General features: G+C 41.9%; 2 protein-coding genes across 5 annotated transcripts in view; one reads left to right on the top strand and one right to left on the bottom strand.

The window, feature by feature from the left end:
• The window catches only part of MACROD2 (mono-ADP ribosylhydrolase 2), a 978,088-nt gene that overhangs the window by 5,130 nt on the left and 959,773 nt on the right, over nt 1–13,185 (bottom strand). For 3 of the 4 annotated variants that reach the window (XM_080999220.1, XM_080999219.1, XM_080999222.1), the window contains 2 exons: nt 12,515–12,601; nt 7,161–7,229 (listed from right to left, as the gene is read on the bottom strand). In XM_080999220.1, the coding sequence (XP_080855346.1) occupies nt 7,168–7,229; nt 12,515–12,601 (149 nt within the window). In that variant the 3' untranslated portion in view covers nt 7,161–7,167. The remainder of the gene's footprint in view (nt 1–7,160; nt 7,230–12,514; nt 12,602–13,185) is intronic. The other variant, XM_080999221.1, reaches the window with a different exon arrangement.
• The window catches only part of LOC308473633 (uncharacterized protein), a 73,577-nt gene that overhangs the window by 23,329 nt on the left and 37,063 nt on the right, over nt 1–13,185 (top strand). The window lies entirely within an intron of this gene.

Genomic DNA, 13,185 nt, shown 5'->3' with positions numbered 1-13,185 from the left:
TTGGCTTCTTGCAGCGAGGGAACCGCCAGAAGGCCCTCGGCGCTGGACCTCAGTGTCTGGGTAGAACAATGGGGGTGGAGACACTCCTTTTAGGTATACTGGACTGAGGCCGTTTAGGGCTTTAAAGGTCAGCACCAACACTTTGAATTGTGCCCGGAAACGTACTGGAAAGAAAGCAACTCATCATGCAATTACTGTAATGTCACAGAACTCTACAGGAGCACCGACGATGTACTTTTACCTGTTGTCAGAGCTACCTGCAGGCAACTTCAACAACACCAGAAATGTTTGTTTGAGCAGATTCCACATGGCAGCAGTAATATCTGCTGACACCTGTGTTTTTGGAAGGCTACTTCTGACATTACATTTTAGTAGTCCTGGCTTTGCAAATATGTGGAGGAAAAACTGAGGAGCTGCTGCCTCCTGGACCCTTCTGTTTGGTGGTTTGGCTCTGGCCTGCATTCTGCACCATTAAACTTTCTGGCTTAACTTGAGGATTTCTAATTTTGGAACTGGGGCATAAGCTTTTTCCATATACAGTGGTACCTTGGGTTAAGTCCTTAATTCGTTCTGGAGGTCCGTTCTTAACCTGAAACTGTTCTTAACCTGAAGCACCACTTTAGCTAATGGGGCCTCCTGCCGCCGCCGCGCCGCTGAAGCACGATTTCTGTTCTCATCCTGAAGCAAAGTTCTTAACCCGAGGGACTATTTCTGGGCTAGCGGAGTCTGTAACCTGAAGCGTATGTAACCTGAAGCGTATGTAACCCAAGGTACCCCTGTAGTTTTCAGGTTGTATGCTATTCACTAAGAAGTTACCGGAACATTTTCTCACCTCTCTGCAAACTTGGTGTAAACAAATCGGGATGGATGCTCAATAAGCAGTAAGTCCAAGTAAGGAGTTAAAAAACATTAACAAAAAAAGTCCTAAGCATGTACCAACAGCAGCCAGCTTTGTCTTATGAATGCTGGTCACACAGGTGCAACAGTGGGACAAATTGTAATTAATTGTAATCGGGTTGCACCGTTTTTGTGGGTGGAGATGCTTGTCTCACAGTGAAATGAGCATGGCAGTGAGCTAGTAGATGCATATTACAAATGCAGGATTTGCTATCCTTTGTGACATCCATATTTTTAACCACCAGCATTACCATGAACTATTGCACTTAATTATGAGGATGTTAGAAACTGATTATCACAGAGTAATTAAATGGTGAGCTTGCATCCAAAGCATTATTAGCATCAGTTATTAATTTTGAATCACCTTGAATTATCTTCGTGGTGCATCATAAAGCTTATGCTTCCTTTTTTGATTAGCTTTGTGGGAACTGAAAGGAAGAGAGTGATCTCATCTGCTTAGAACGTGTGTTTCTAGCTGTCACAAAGTTCTAATCTTTTGCCTACTTGCTATTTTTAAAAGCTTCTGCGGGCAAAAGTGGAAGGACTCTGAGAAACATCACATAATGATATAAATATGAATTAGCGATAGCTTTTTGTTTTGTTTTTTTAAAAAATGGCTTATTCAATTAGTGATTCCTTATAGTTTCTTTAGTGCAGATGACAAAAGCTTTTTGATCAGACAATGCGATAACACTAGACTCTGTAAAAGGTCTGCAGTGAAAGGGATTATTTGTTCTGAAGTTTTCCCCATTTTCTTGAGCTTTTTTCTCTGCATACCTGACTGGGTTCCTCTCTCTCTCTCCTCCTCCGGGCTTCTTTGCTATTACGTTATCTTTTATTATAAGTAAGTAATTATACTGCTTCATGTTCGGTTAAGTATTATTTTATCCTATCTTCCATCTCTTCAACTCACTACACTGCATGAGTTTCTCATATATTTTATCCGTGTCCTTCATTCCCCCAATTTCTTGTTACATATATATTATCTTTTCACTACTTCGTCAATATCTATCTCATCTTAAGATTCCAAAGTATGAATGAGCCTTTCGGCTGAACAGACAGCACCTTTGTGGATGCCCTGTCTCTTAAGTATAGTTTCCTGTTTCAACCAAACTGGGAAACTGTGGTTAAGGACCTCAGAACAAACAAGAATATTAAGCCAACTTCCAACCATGGCTGGTAATAACTTCAGTGTTAAACTACAGTTAGTAGAAGGCTTTCTGGCTTTTTTGTGTGGCTCACATGAGGAGAGGAGGGAAGAACCTGTTTGTGTGGCCAAAAGATGGCATTCGTACCTCAGCTTATTAAACCAAGATAGGAGTGTCTGTACTTTTGTCCATTCTTTCCTTTGTTTTGAATAAACATTTATTTAAAATATCTGTATTTATACGTGTGCACAAGTTGCTCAACCTTCTAGTGGAGACTTTAAGGCAGCAATCCTACCTGAACATAGTTCCTATTAAACTCAGTGAGACTTATTTCTTAGCCTATATGCACTGTAAACAAATTTTCACTTACAATATAAAAATAAATGATTTGTGGTTGCCGTCTCTGCAACCCTGGTCAAGTCTATCTAACCATGGCTAATACATGAAGTACTGAGGTACAAGAGTAGGTTAAGTTTTGAATGATTGCGCCCACCTTCTGCAAATCAGATATTTTTATTTCCCCGAGAATGAAACATACAAAGATTCAATGGAATTGGCTAATAACTTTCTTTTTTCTTTTTTTTCTTTTTTGCTTGTTAATTCCACCTGATATCTCCTAATGCATATATTTGTGGGGAAAATAAACAATTCAATTCACTACTCAGTGAAAAAGAGTGTCTTTCCATTTAGATGAAAGCAATTTATAGAAACTAGTTATATTTTTCTGCTCAATGGAGGTCATAGCCTTTCAAACTATTTCTAAAATGGCAAGCACTTGATAGCTTTATTTTTAGTATATAAATGCCGAGAGAGAGACTGAAAATGAATTAGATGGTGAAACTGAAAAGAAGAATTTCAATGTAGCATTTTAATTGTTATGCTGTGTGTGGCCTCCCCTCCTTTTTGCCTGACAACTTTTTAAACGGAGGCTATAGCAGGGCCCTATTTCTTTCTCCCATCTGCAGCACTGCAGTATATTGTCAATATACTGACAAGGACAAAAAGGTACACATAGTAATAAGACGCTTTGAAAATCTCTGTGACAGAACTGCCACTGTTACAAAGCTTCTATATTTGGTTTTGAGATACACAAAATCCCATTATGGGTGTAAATAAACACATCACGGTCTATATGATATTGGTATCTTGTAACAAGCATTACAAAAGAATGGTAGAAACGGATTTGTTTGTCTCTCTCTCTCTCTCTCTCTCTCTGTGTGTGTGTGTGTGTAGTACCCATCTTCCAAAGTGATCTCAAAACTGCATTTTATAATTTGGGTTGTTGTTTTTCTATCTAGGAATCCAGCTGATATGTGTGTGCCAATATTTGTGAGTAATTATTATTATTATTTTATTTATTCTGTAACTGAATTGGCACACCTTTTAGGTTACGTGTGTTTGTTATATATATATATATATATATATTCCGTATGGTTAAAGCCATGGTTTTCCCAGTAGTGATGTATGGAAGTGAGAGCTGGACCATAAAGAAGGCTGATCGCCGAAGAATTGATGCTTTTGAATTATGGTGCTGGAGGAGACTCTTGAGAGTCCCATGGACTGCAAAAAGATCAAACGCATCCATTCTTAAGGAAATTAGCCCTGAGAGCTCACTGGAAGGACAGATCGTGAAGCTGAGGCTCCAATACTTTGGCCACCTCATGAGAAGAGAAGACTCCCTGGAAAAGACTCTGATGTTGGGAAAGATTGAGGGCACAAGGAGAAGGGGACGACAGAGGACGAGATGGTTGGACAGTGTTCTCGAAGCCACAAACATGAGTCTGACCAAACGGCGGGAGGCAGTGGAGGACAGGGGTGCCTGGCGTGCTCTGGTCCTTGGGGTCACGAGGAGTCGGACACGACTAAACGACTAAACAACATTATATATATATATATATATATATATATGTGTGTGTGTGTGTGTGTGTGTATACAGTGGTACCTCGGGTTACATACGCTTCAGGTTACATATGCTTCAGGTTACAGACTCCGATAACCCAGAAATAGTGCTTCAGGTTAAGAACTTTGCTTCAGGATGAGACCAGAAATTGCGCCGTGGCGCCGCGGCAGCAGGAGGCCCCATTAGCTAAAGTGGTGCTTCAGGTTAAGAACAATTTCAGGTTAAGTACGGACCTCCGGAATGAATTAAGTACTTAACCCGAGGTACCACTGTGTGAGTGTGTGTGTGAGAGAGAGAGAGAGAGAGAGTGTGTGTGTGTGTGTGTGTGTGTGTGTATATATATATATATATATATATATATATATATATATATATATGAACAGTTCAAAAGCCAGTCTACTGCAAAGATTAATTCTAGCCAGTATGTATTGCTTATCATCTTCCTAAACCGTAATTCAACATGCTTATTCTGCAGTGCTATTTTTTCTAGAAGAACTCACCATGAACATCTCCCTTGTTCTCTTAAAATGGCAATGGCATACACCTGAGAGGTGCTGGAACTGAGTTCCGGTGAGTTCCAGCTTTAGAAAAGTCATCATTCTTAAATGCTCACATTGCTTTTGCTGGAGTTTTGTTGGTCTAATACACACACACACACACACACACACATGTTGTGAACCTCCCTGTGATCTTCAGATGCAGGATGGTATAAAATAAATAAAACATACACATCTAGGGGGTTGCCAAGCTTTTGGGGCCGGTGGGCATGTCAACCGAGGAAACAGACACAGGCACAACACACAACACAACCTATACTGTTGGCAACAATAGAATGCTTCTTTCAAGCATAAACTGAGCAAGAAGCAGGTGGAAGAAATCCTGTGGGTTCAAGCAAATGTCTGCCTGGGCACATCTGTGCCCATGGGTCCCACCTTGGTGACCACAGAATACATCCTCTCTTGGGATGTCATCCAGAATGCTGTTACCGGATTTATTTGGCAACTAGTTTCCATTTTTAATATTTTTTTTAAAAAATCGGCTCTGGATCCATTCCAGTCCGGCTTCCGCGCTGGTCATGGGACCGAGACGGCTCTGGTTGCCCTAACAGATGATCTTCGTAGACAGCTGGATCGAGGCGGGTCGGGGCTGCTGATTCTTCTAGATCTGTCAGCAGCTTTCGACATGGTCGATCATGAACTTCTGGACCACCGCCTTGCCGACGTGGGGATCCAGGGCACAGTCCTTCAATGGCTGCGCTCGTTTCTCTCTGGTCGGGGACAGAGGGTGGCGCTTGGAGGGGAATTGTCATCGCGCCACTCCTTGGTGTGTGGAGTACCTCAGGGTGCGATACTCTCCCCGATGCTTTTCAACATCTTTATGCGCCCCCTCGCCCAGCTTGTTCGGAGTTTTGGGCTGGGTTGCCATCAGTATGCCGATGACACCCAACTCTATCTGTTGATGGATGGCCATCCTGACTCGGCCCCAGACACACTGACCAGATGTTTGGAAGCTGTGGCTGGATGGTTACGTGGGAGCCGGTTGAAGCTAAATCCTTCGAAGACAGAGGTCCTGTGGCTGGGACGGGGCGATATGGGATTGGGGGGGCAACTCCCATCTCTTGCGGGGGCGCAATTAGTGCCAGCACCGTCCGTTAAGAGTTTGGGTGTAATCTTCGACACCTCCCTTTCCATGGAGGCGCAGATTGCAGCTATAACAAAGGCGGCATTTTTCCATCTCCGCCAAGCTAAGCAGTTGGCTCCTTACCTCTCTCGCCCTGACCTAGCCACTGTGATCCATGCGACGGTCACCTCCAGACTGGATTATTGTAACTCGCTCTACGTGGGGCTGCCCTTGAGACTGACCCAGAAACTCCAGCGGGTGCAGAATGCTGCAGCGAGACTCCTTACGGGGTCTTCGCTGCGAGACCACATTCATCCGGTGCTATACCAGCTGCACTGGCTCCCGGTGGAGTACAGGATCAGGTTTAAGGTGCTGGTTTTAACCTTTAAAGCCCTATACGGCCTAGGACCCTCGTACCTACGGGACCGCCTCTCCTGGTATGCCCCACAGAGAAACTTACGGTCTTCGAATAAAAACATCTTGAAGGTCCCAGGCCACAGAGAAGTTAGGCTGGCCTCAACTAGAGCCAGGGCTTTTTCGGCTGTGGCTCCGATCTGGTGGAACACTCTGTCACAAGAGACCAGGGCCCTGCGGGACTTGACATCTTTCCGCAGGGCCTGCAAGACAGAGCTGTTCCACCAGGCCTTTGGCCAGGGCACAGCCTGACTCCCTCCCTCGGCAATCTTCGCGGAGCTCTGGCCCAATAGTTGCCAGTGGCTTGAATTAATTAATTTTATAACGAATGATTTTAGACTGTTGTTTATGCTGTACTTTTGTACTGTTTTATTGTTGTTAGCCGCCCTGAGCCCGGCTTCGGCTGGGGAGGGCGGGATATAAATAAAAATTTTTATTATTATTATTATTATTAAAAAATGTATGTAGGGCACATTGCTGTAATTCTAGACACGCTTAACTCGAAATACGTCCTATTAAACTGAATGTCTTCTGAGAGGACATGTGTAGGATTTCATGGTTAATCATAGACCACGTTAGCCCCCTTCCCTTTACATTTCTGTATATACAGTAATATATAGAGAGATGATCACTCATTTTCATGGGTAGGATATTATAAAGATCAGACACAGTAGTGGCATATCTGCTGTAGCAGAATCTTTTTCTCCCCACTCCTTTTGCATGTGAAGTGATGTCATGGCCAATTCAGAAAAAGCATTATTTTCCTTCATCACATAGATAAATGGAAGGTGAATCTGGCATGACTCTGAAACAACTAGCAGCTGTGTCTGAAATGGTGGCAGCTCTTCTTTTTTTTTTTTCAGTTCTCTGCAAACATGAAAATGGTTGCAGCTGTAAAGTTTGGTTCACACCAGTTATTTACTCAGATTCTCATATAATGGAGTTCTGTTGCCCATACATATCTTCAGCCCTTGACAGCTGGGACTGAATGTGTGATTGGCACATATACAATCTCCTGAATTTTAGAATTCTGGAATGTAAGTGTGATTCATGCTCTTTTTCTTTTGTTTTTCTTGGCTTCTACAGGCCCAAAACTTGCAGAAAGACTATACATGAATCATACATGAGCCAGCTAATGAAAAGAATAAATGACGACAGAAAAGAAAAGTGAATTGACTTACCTACAAATTAATTGTCTGTCTGGGTTTCTGTAGGTTCATCTATGTCTTCAGCCTGACTATTCATTTCAACTACAAATAAAGTAGTAAGATTATACTTCTGCACATTTTTAATAGCACTAGTAACTGAACTAGATCCTTATTTTCAGAGCAATCCATTGCATAAGTACATTTCCAAACATCAATATGTAATACAAATTCATCTGAACTGCTAGCACTTCTATGAGAAGCTCCACACCTCAAAGCCCAATTCCACTTTCTTTAAATAGGAAAGTTGCTATAATTGCTGTGAATCTGGCACCCTCCAACCCCCAATTTGAAATACCACCTTTGATATTACCACTAATGTTATTTGGTGCAATTTTTACATGAAGAATATTCAGATGTTGCAATGTTTTCGTTTCCAATCTCACAAGATTGGGAGAATCCAATAGCTGCATCACAGCAGGACCTGATAGGCAAAACAGTATTTATCAAGCACTACAGTCAAATGCTATATAATGCAGGTCCAGGCAGCAAGTATGCTTCTCACTTTATTTCCTTTATTCTTCATGAGCTCCTTCATCGTCTGACTACTGAAGAAATGCTCTGAGACAGAGGCCACAGAGCCCTACATAGGGATGATTCTCTGAGCTGCTCCTCTATGCAGAAGAATTTGCACAGGTGCCCAAGACATATTGTTATTCCTTACTCCATAATATCTCACAATGGGTTACAGCACTTTTAATACAATTAAAATAGAATTTTAAAAACAAATTACAGTGACAAGAATAGGGTGGCTCCTATATACCGTATTTTTCTGTGTATAAGACGCCCCTGTGCATAAGACACCCCCTATTTTTTGGGGACTCAAAATTAAGAAAATGCACTATGCACTATCCATGTATAAGACGACCTTTTATTTTAAACTTCAAAAATTTAGGAAAAAATATAGTCTTATACACAGAAAACTACAGTATACAGTGGTACCTCTGGATGTGAACGGGATCCGTTCCAGAGCCCCGTTCACATCCAGAAGTGAATGCAACCCGTGTCCGCAAGTGTGCGGGGGCGCGATTCGCCACTTCTGCGCATGACATCATTTTGACTGTCTGCGCATGCACGAGCAGCGAAACCCAGAAGTAACGTGCTCCGTTACTTCCGGGTCGCCGCAGCGCGCAACCCGAAAATACTTATCCCGAAGCTACTTCAGCCCGAGGTATGACTGTATATCATTCATAGGCCAGGGAAAGAGGTGTGTCTTCAAGATACAACCAGAACTACATAATGGAGGTGCTGGATGCACCTCGATGGAGAGGGAGTTTCACAACTTAGGAGCTGCCAAAGAGAATACCGTCTCCCAGTCTTCCCACCGCACCAGAGCTCCTGAGGGTGTGGAACTGCCAAGAGGGCTCACACTGCTGATCTTAAAAGTGGAGAGGGTGTGAACGGAAAGAGGCAATCTTTCAAACAATTGCAGCCTAAGCCATTTCGGGCTTTTTAAACACTAATGTTTAAATTTGGCCATGCAACTCTTTCAATTTGGAACTGGGTTTCTAAATGGAACCCCAGTCAGCAATGTGACGACTGCATTTTGGACTAGTTGCAAGTTTCCTTCAAGGCCAGCCCCACGCAGAGTGCATTGCAATAATCCGGTCTTGAAGTTCCCAGGCATGGTGGCAGCAGCTTTAAATGGTGTTGCCTGTCCACATTATTGACAGTGACCAGAAAAAATAGAGAATAGGGAGCTGGGCATTTAATTGGATTGATTCATTTAATGGGATGATTGATTGATGTACGATGGTGGGGAAGAATAAGTTGATTTTCTTTTGCTTCATTGCGAATCAGGTTTTGTTTTTTTGAAAAGGTGATATTTATACTTTTTAGCTCATTTTCATTTTTAATTATTTTGCTTGAATTTAGTCCTTTACTATGGATTTTCCTTGCATTTTTTTGCAGCTGGTTTTTATTTGGCAATGTTTATTTTGATACTGACAAGGAAGCTCTATTTTGTTTAGTTTTATAGAATGTGGAAATTCTCTCGTTTTTGTTTTGGTATTTGCTGTGTATTTAAGATGTTTTAACCTATGTTGTAAACCGCTTAAGAGTCTTGTTTAACTACGAGCGGTATATAACTGGTCCAAATGAAAGAAAGAAAGAAAGAAAGAAAGAAAGAAAGAGAAAGAAAGTGGATGCCATACATATCCAGGTAAGGATATAAACTGGGTTTAGCCTTCAAATAAAATTCCATACACCTTTCATACAGAAAGGTGTCTATCCACTCAAATCTCGTTTCCAATGGGAACTGGAGATGTGCATCATTAGCCGGACAGGGAAATCATGGGCAAGAGAAAGTTTCTATTAAGGCAGTCCAGGAAGACATTAGTCATTTCCATCAACAATAGTTATGTCTGGTTCTGTCTTATTTTCAATAGCTGGGAATGGGGATAAATCCCCTTCAATGAGAGACACAGACCAAAACAAACCTGAACTAACACAACATGGCTGAAATCTGACTCTGCAGTCACACCAGTCAGTTATCTGCTTTGGTATTGTGGGCAGTTTCTACTCATATGCCAAGCAAACAGAAAGGGATTGAAATTAAAAAGGAACCTGAGCTCTAACCTTTCTATAGTTCAGGTTTCTTTTATATAGAATGCCCTAAACCTCAGCTCCCTCACCATAATGCCTATTGTTGCAGTTTTGCAAAAACAACAAATGCAGTTATTATAATACAGTTATTTGCCATTAGAAAGAATCGAAGACTGTAAATGGACTGTAAAACGGATAAGAGAAACATATGGTCTCTGAGATTTTAGTACTTCTGAATATACTTTCACAGCCTTTCTTCTGATTTGTTCCTGCAGGATTGAATGAGACCTTTCATAAGCTTTAATAACTTGTCCCTATAAAAGTCTCTGGAAGAAGCTGTTTTGGTACATCCATTGCTGATACTGGGAGTTTCCCTGGAAAGCTCTTGTGTGAAAGTTGTGTGAAATTGCCTGAAAGAAATGCACACCTGAATGAAAGTTTAAAAATAAAGAAGACAAAAAAAATGTAAATATGCTGGTCATATGCTATGAAGCATGTCTGCTTCTGACTCACTCTTGTTATATCAATACACCTGCAAAGAGTCTGTTGAATTGCTTGTGAATTGTTCATCTGTATTCAGCTTCCAAACTTGTCAGGATGTGTGTGGCTGCAATACTAAACCTTTTACCAGTGGTGCACAGACTTTGTTCAAGGCTTAAATAATGCTGCACACTCTATAGATATGTAGAAAAATAAGTGCTGCATCAACATGGTCCTCAGAATCCAGAATAAGCCCAATTTTTCCTCCTGCCAAATGTTCCACCAAACTTAAATCAAGGCAACGCTTACATAGAAACCTTGCTGCAGCTGCTGGCCTGAAGCTTGATGTCACTGTTCCATTAAATTTCCCTTAATGGAATATCTAATTTGGATTGAACCTATTCGTTCATTTTTTATTTGTTCTACAGATTTAAAGGCTGAAGGTGTGCTCTCCCAACCCTAAATCTATGGCATAAGTTAGAATACATGGGAGATGCAACCTTGGAGGGCAACAAATGTCTCCTTAGAACACACTCCAAAGTGAAACATGTGTCTTTATTTCTGCGGATTTTATTACAAAGAGGGCTACTGCAGTAATCTTTCATGAAATTTCTTAGCTTTCCATGGACAGTCAATCTCAACTACATGGAATATTTTCAATACAAGAAAAGAACTTCTCCCATATAAAAAGTATTATAATTAATGGGTTAATAATACTTTGAGGCCCCTTTGCAGAGCTGCCGATTCTTCTTGCCTTTGCTGCCTGCCACTGTTCTACAAAAATGGAAGCAGGGACAGAGTGGGCAGACGAATTCAGATGGCCACTTGAGCATCATGTAAAGGGGGGAAAATGCATTGCCGAAAAAAGAGGGGACAGTATGAATGCATATTTTAGAAGTAGTTGCTGTTTCTTAAATAGAAATGCAAGGGACACGGGTGGCGCTGTGAGTTAAACCACAGAGCCTAGGGCTTGCTGATCAGAAGGTCGGCGGTTCGAATCCCCGCCACGGGGTGAGCTCCCGTTGCTCAGTCCCTGCTCCTGCCAACCTAGCAGTTCGAAAGCACGTCAAAGTGCAAGTAGATAAATAGGTACCACTCTGGCGGGAAGGTAAACGGCATTTCCGTGCGCTGCTCTGGTTCGCGAGAAGCGGCTTAGTAATGCTGGCCACATGACCCGGAAGCTGTACGCTGGCTTCCTCGGCCAATAAAGCGAGATGAGCGCTGCAGTCGGTCATGACTGGACCTAATGATCAGGGGTCCTAGGCTCTGTGGTTTAACCCACAGTGCCACCCGCGTCCCGTAAAATATGTTTGCGTACACCAAATGCAATAAAGCACAATAGTAATCATGCAAGTCACCATTCATGCTCAGGAGCAGCTTGAAATACAACCTCCCCCCCAAATGTATTTTTTGTAACGTATTTAGATGAATCATGCTCAAAATGCAACTACTCAAATTAAATGAAAACTTAGTTATATCTAAGCCAAAAGAAACTGGGTAAGACAAATACATAGTTTAAGCTTTGGATATCTGCAGCACCACGGAAAATGTATGTTATTAGGGGCTGAGGAGAAATATTCCTCAACTGGGATAATAGCCAAGAATAGACTGCTGGGTGTGTTTTATTCCAATATATATTTTAAGAGCTTGGAAACTACCTATGACATGCAGCAAAAGGACAATCCACCTGTGTTTACAACAAGCATTTATAATGCACATATCTCTGTAAGACAGAACCTCAAACTGACTAAACGGCCCAAAGGTGTTTGGAATGAGCTAACTGAAATGTATGTGTGTGAGTGAGAGAGAAGAGAGAGACTCTGTTTAGAGATATGGTTGACAGAAAGGAATGATGACATTCTCTAAATTCAAACGCAGCTAATTTTAATCCTTATCCTCTAATAGTGGCTGACTTATTTTCAAAGCGCACCAGGAGACTGTGGAGCTGGGAGGGAAGAGAGAACAAAAACACGAAATGCTTTTGTCTGCTCGTGCATATTTTCCTCTACGGCTGTGCAATGGAGTTCTTGGCAATGGGCATGTCAGAGCTACAATCCTAGGCTTGATTGGTCATGCATTAAGTCCCATTGAAATTACAGTTGCGTAACTGATGGCAGTGCAGCATTCCTTGTGGCTAGCAATTAGTGCTGCCAAGCCGTTGCACAGCCCAGGCTTTTAGTAGACTACCTTTGAAGACTTGATGATATCATATTCTACCTGCGCATCAAAGGGTGAACTGTAATGCAGCCTTCACTCGTCTGAATGTGCCATTTATCTGGCAACAGCAAAGCTATTTGGAAACTTACTGTCATTACTTGAAATGTTTTCTGTATCACACGGACCTTCGGGTTGCACCGGCTCTGCAGTATGTTTCCCTTTCTCTTCTCCTGCTCCTTTAGAAATGACAAAAGGGGGGGGGGGGAGACAACGTGCAGAGTATTTGATTAATGTATCATTCACAGACGGAGTGTCCATTATTTTCTAGTCATAACACAGCTTTATGAATGTTACGATAGTGGTAGCCATTCAGAGAAAGGGCAAAGGTTTCTCTGAAAAGCGATAGCGAGGGAGGCATGGCTTTTTAAAAAAAAGAATTACTTCAAAGCTGTTTCAGGATTGTGCTCTTTTGTTAAGTGGGACAGTTAAAACCTATGGTGCAGTATGGACTTTCCTCTGGGCTGCCTGACTTTCTCTTCTCTGATCCTTTCTGAAGAATCTCCTCCTTGCAAAATATAGTATGGGATGGGCCCCTAATCACATATTTAAACCTTTCCTCTAAGGGACAGAGTTAAAACTGATGCTCTTGGAGAGCCTGCACACTGAGCACTCATACAGAGACTAGAATTTAAATTTCGGAAAATGTAGATGGCAGGCACTCAATATTTTTTTTTTTTTTTTTTGGCGCCTTGAGGCTGGCTGGCAAGCTCCGATTGAAACTCCCAACAATGCTAAATTTGAAACATACAGGGAAAAGGCC

The sequence above is a fragment of the Podarcis pityusensis genome (assembly GCF_964106645.2).
Source record: "Podarcis pityusensis genome assembly, chromosome: 3".
Classification (NCBI taxonomy): Eukaryota; Metazoa; Chordata; class Lepidosauria; order Squamata; family Lacertidae; genus Podarcis; species Podarcis pityusensis.
The sequence above is the reverse complement of the archived record's forward strand: the minus strand, read 5'-3'. Positions and strand labels throughout refer to the sequence as shown.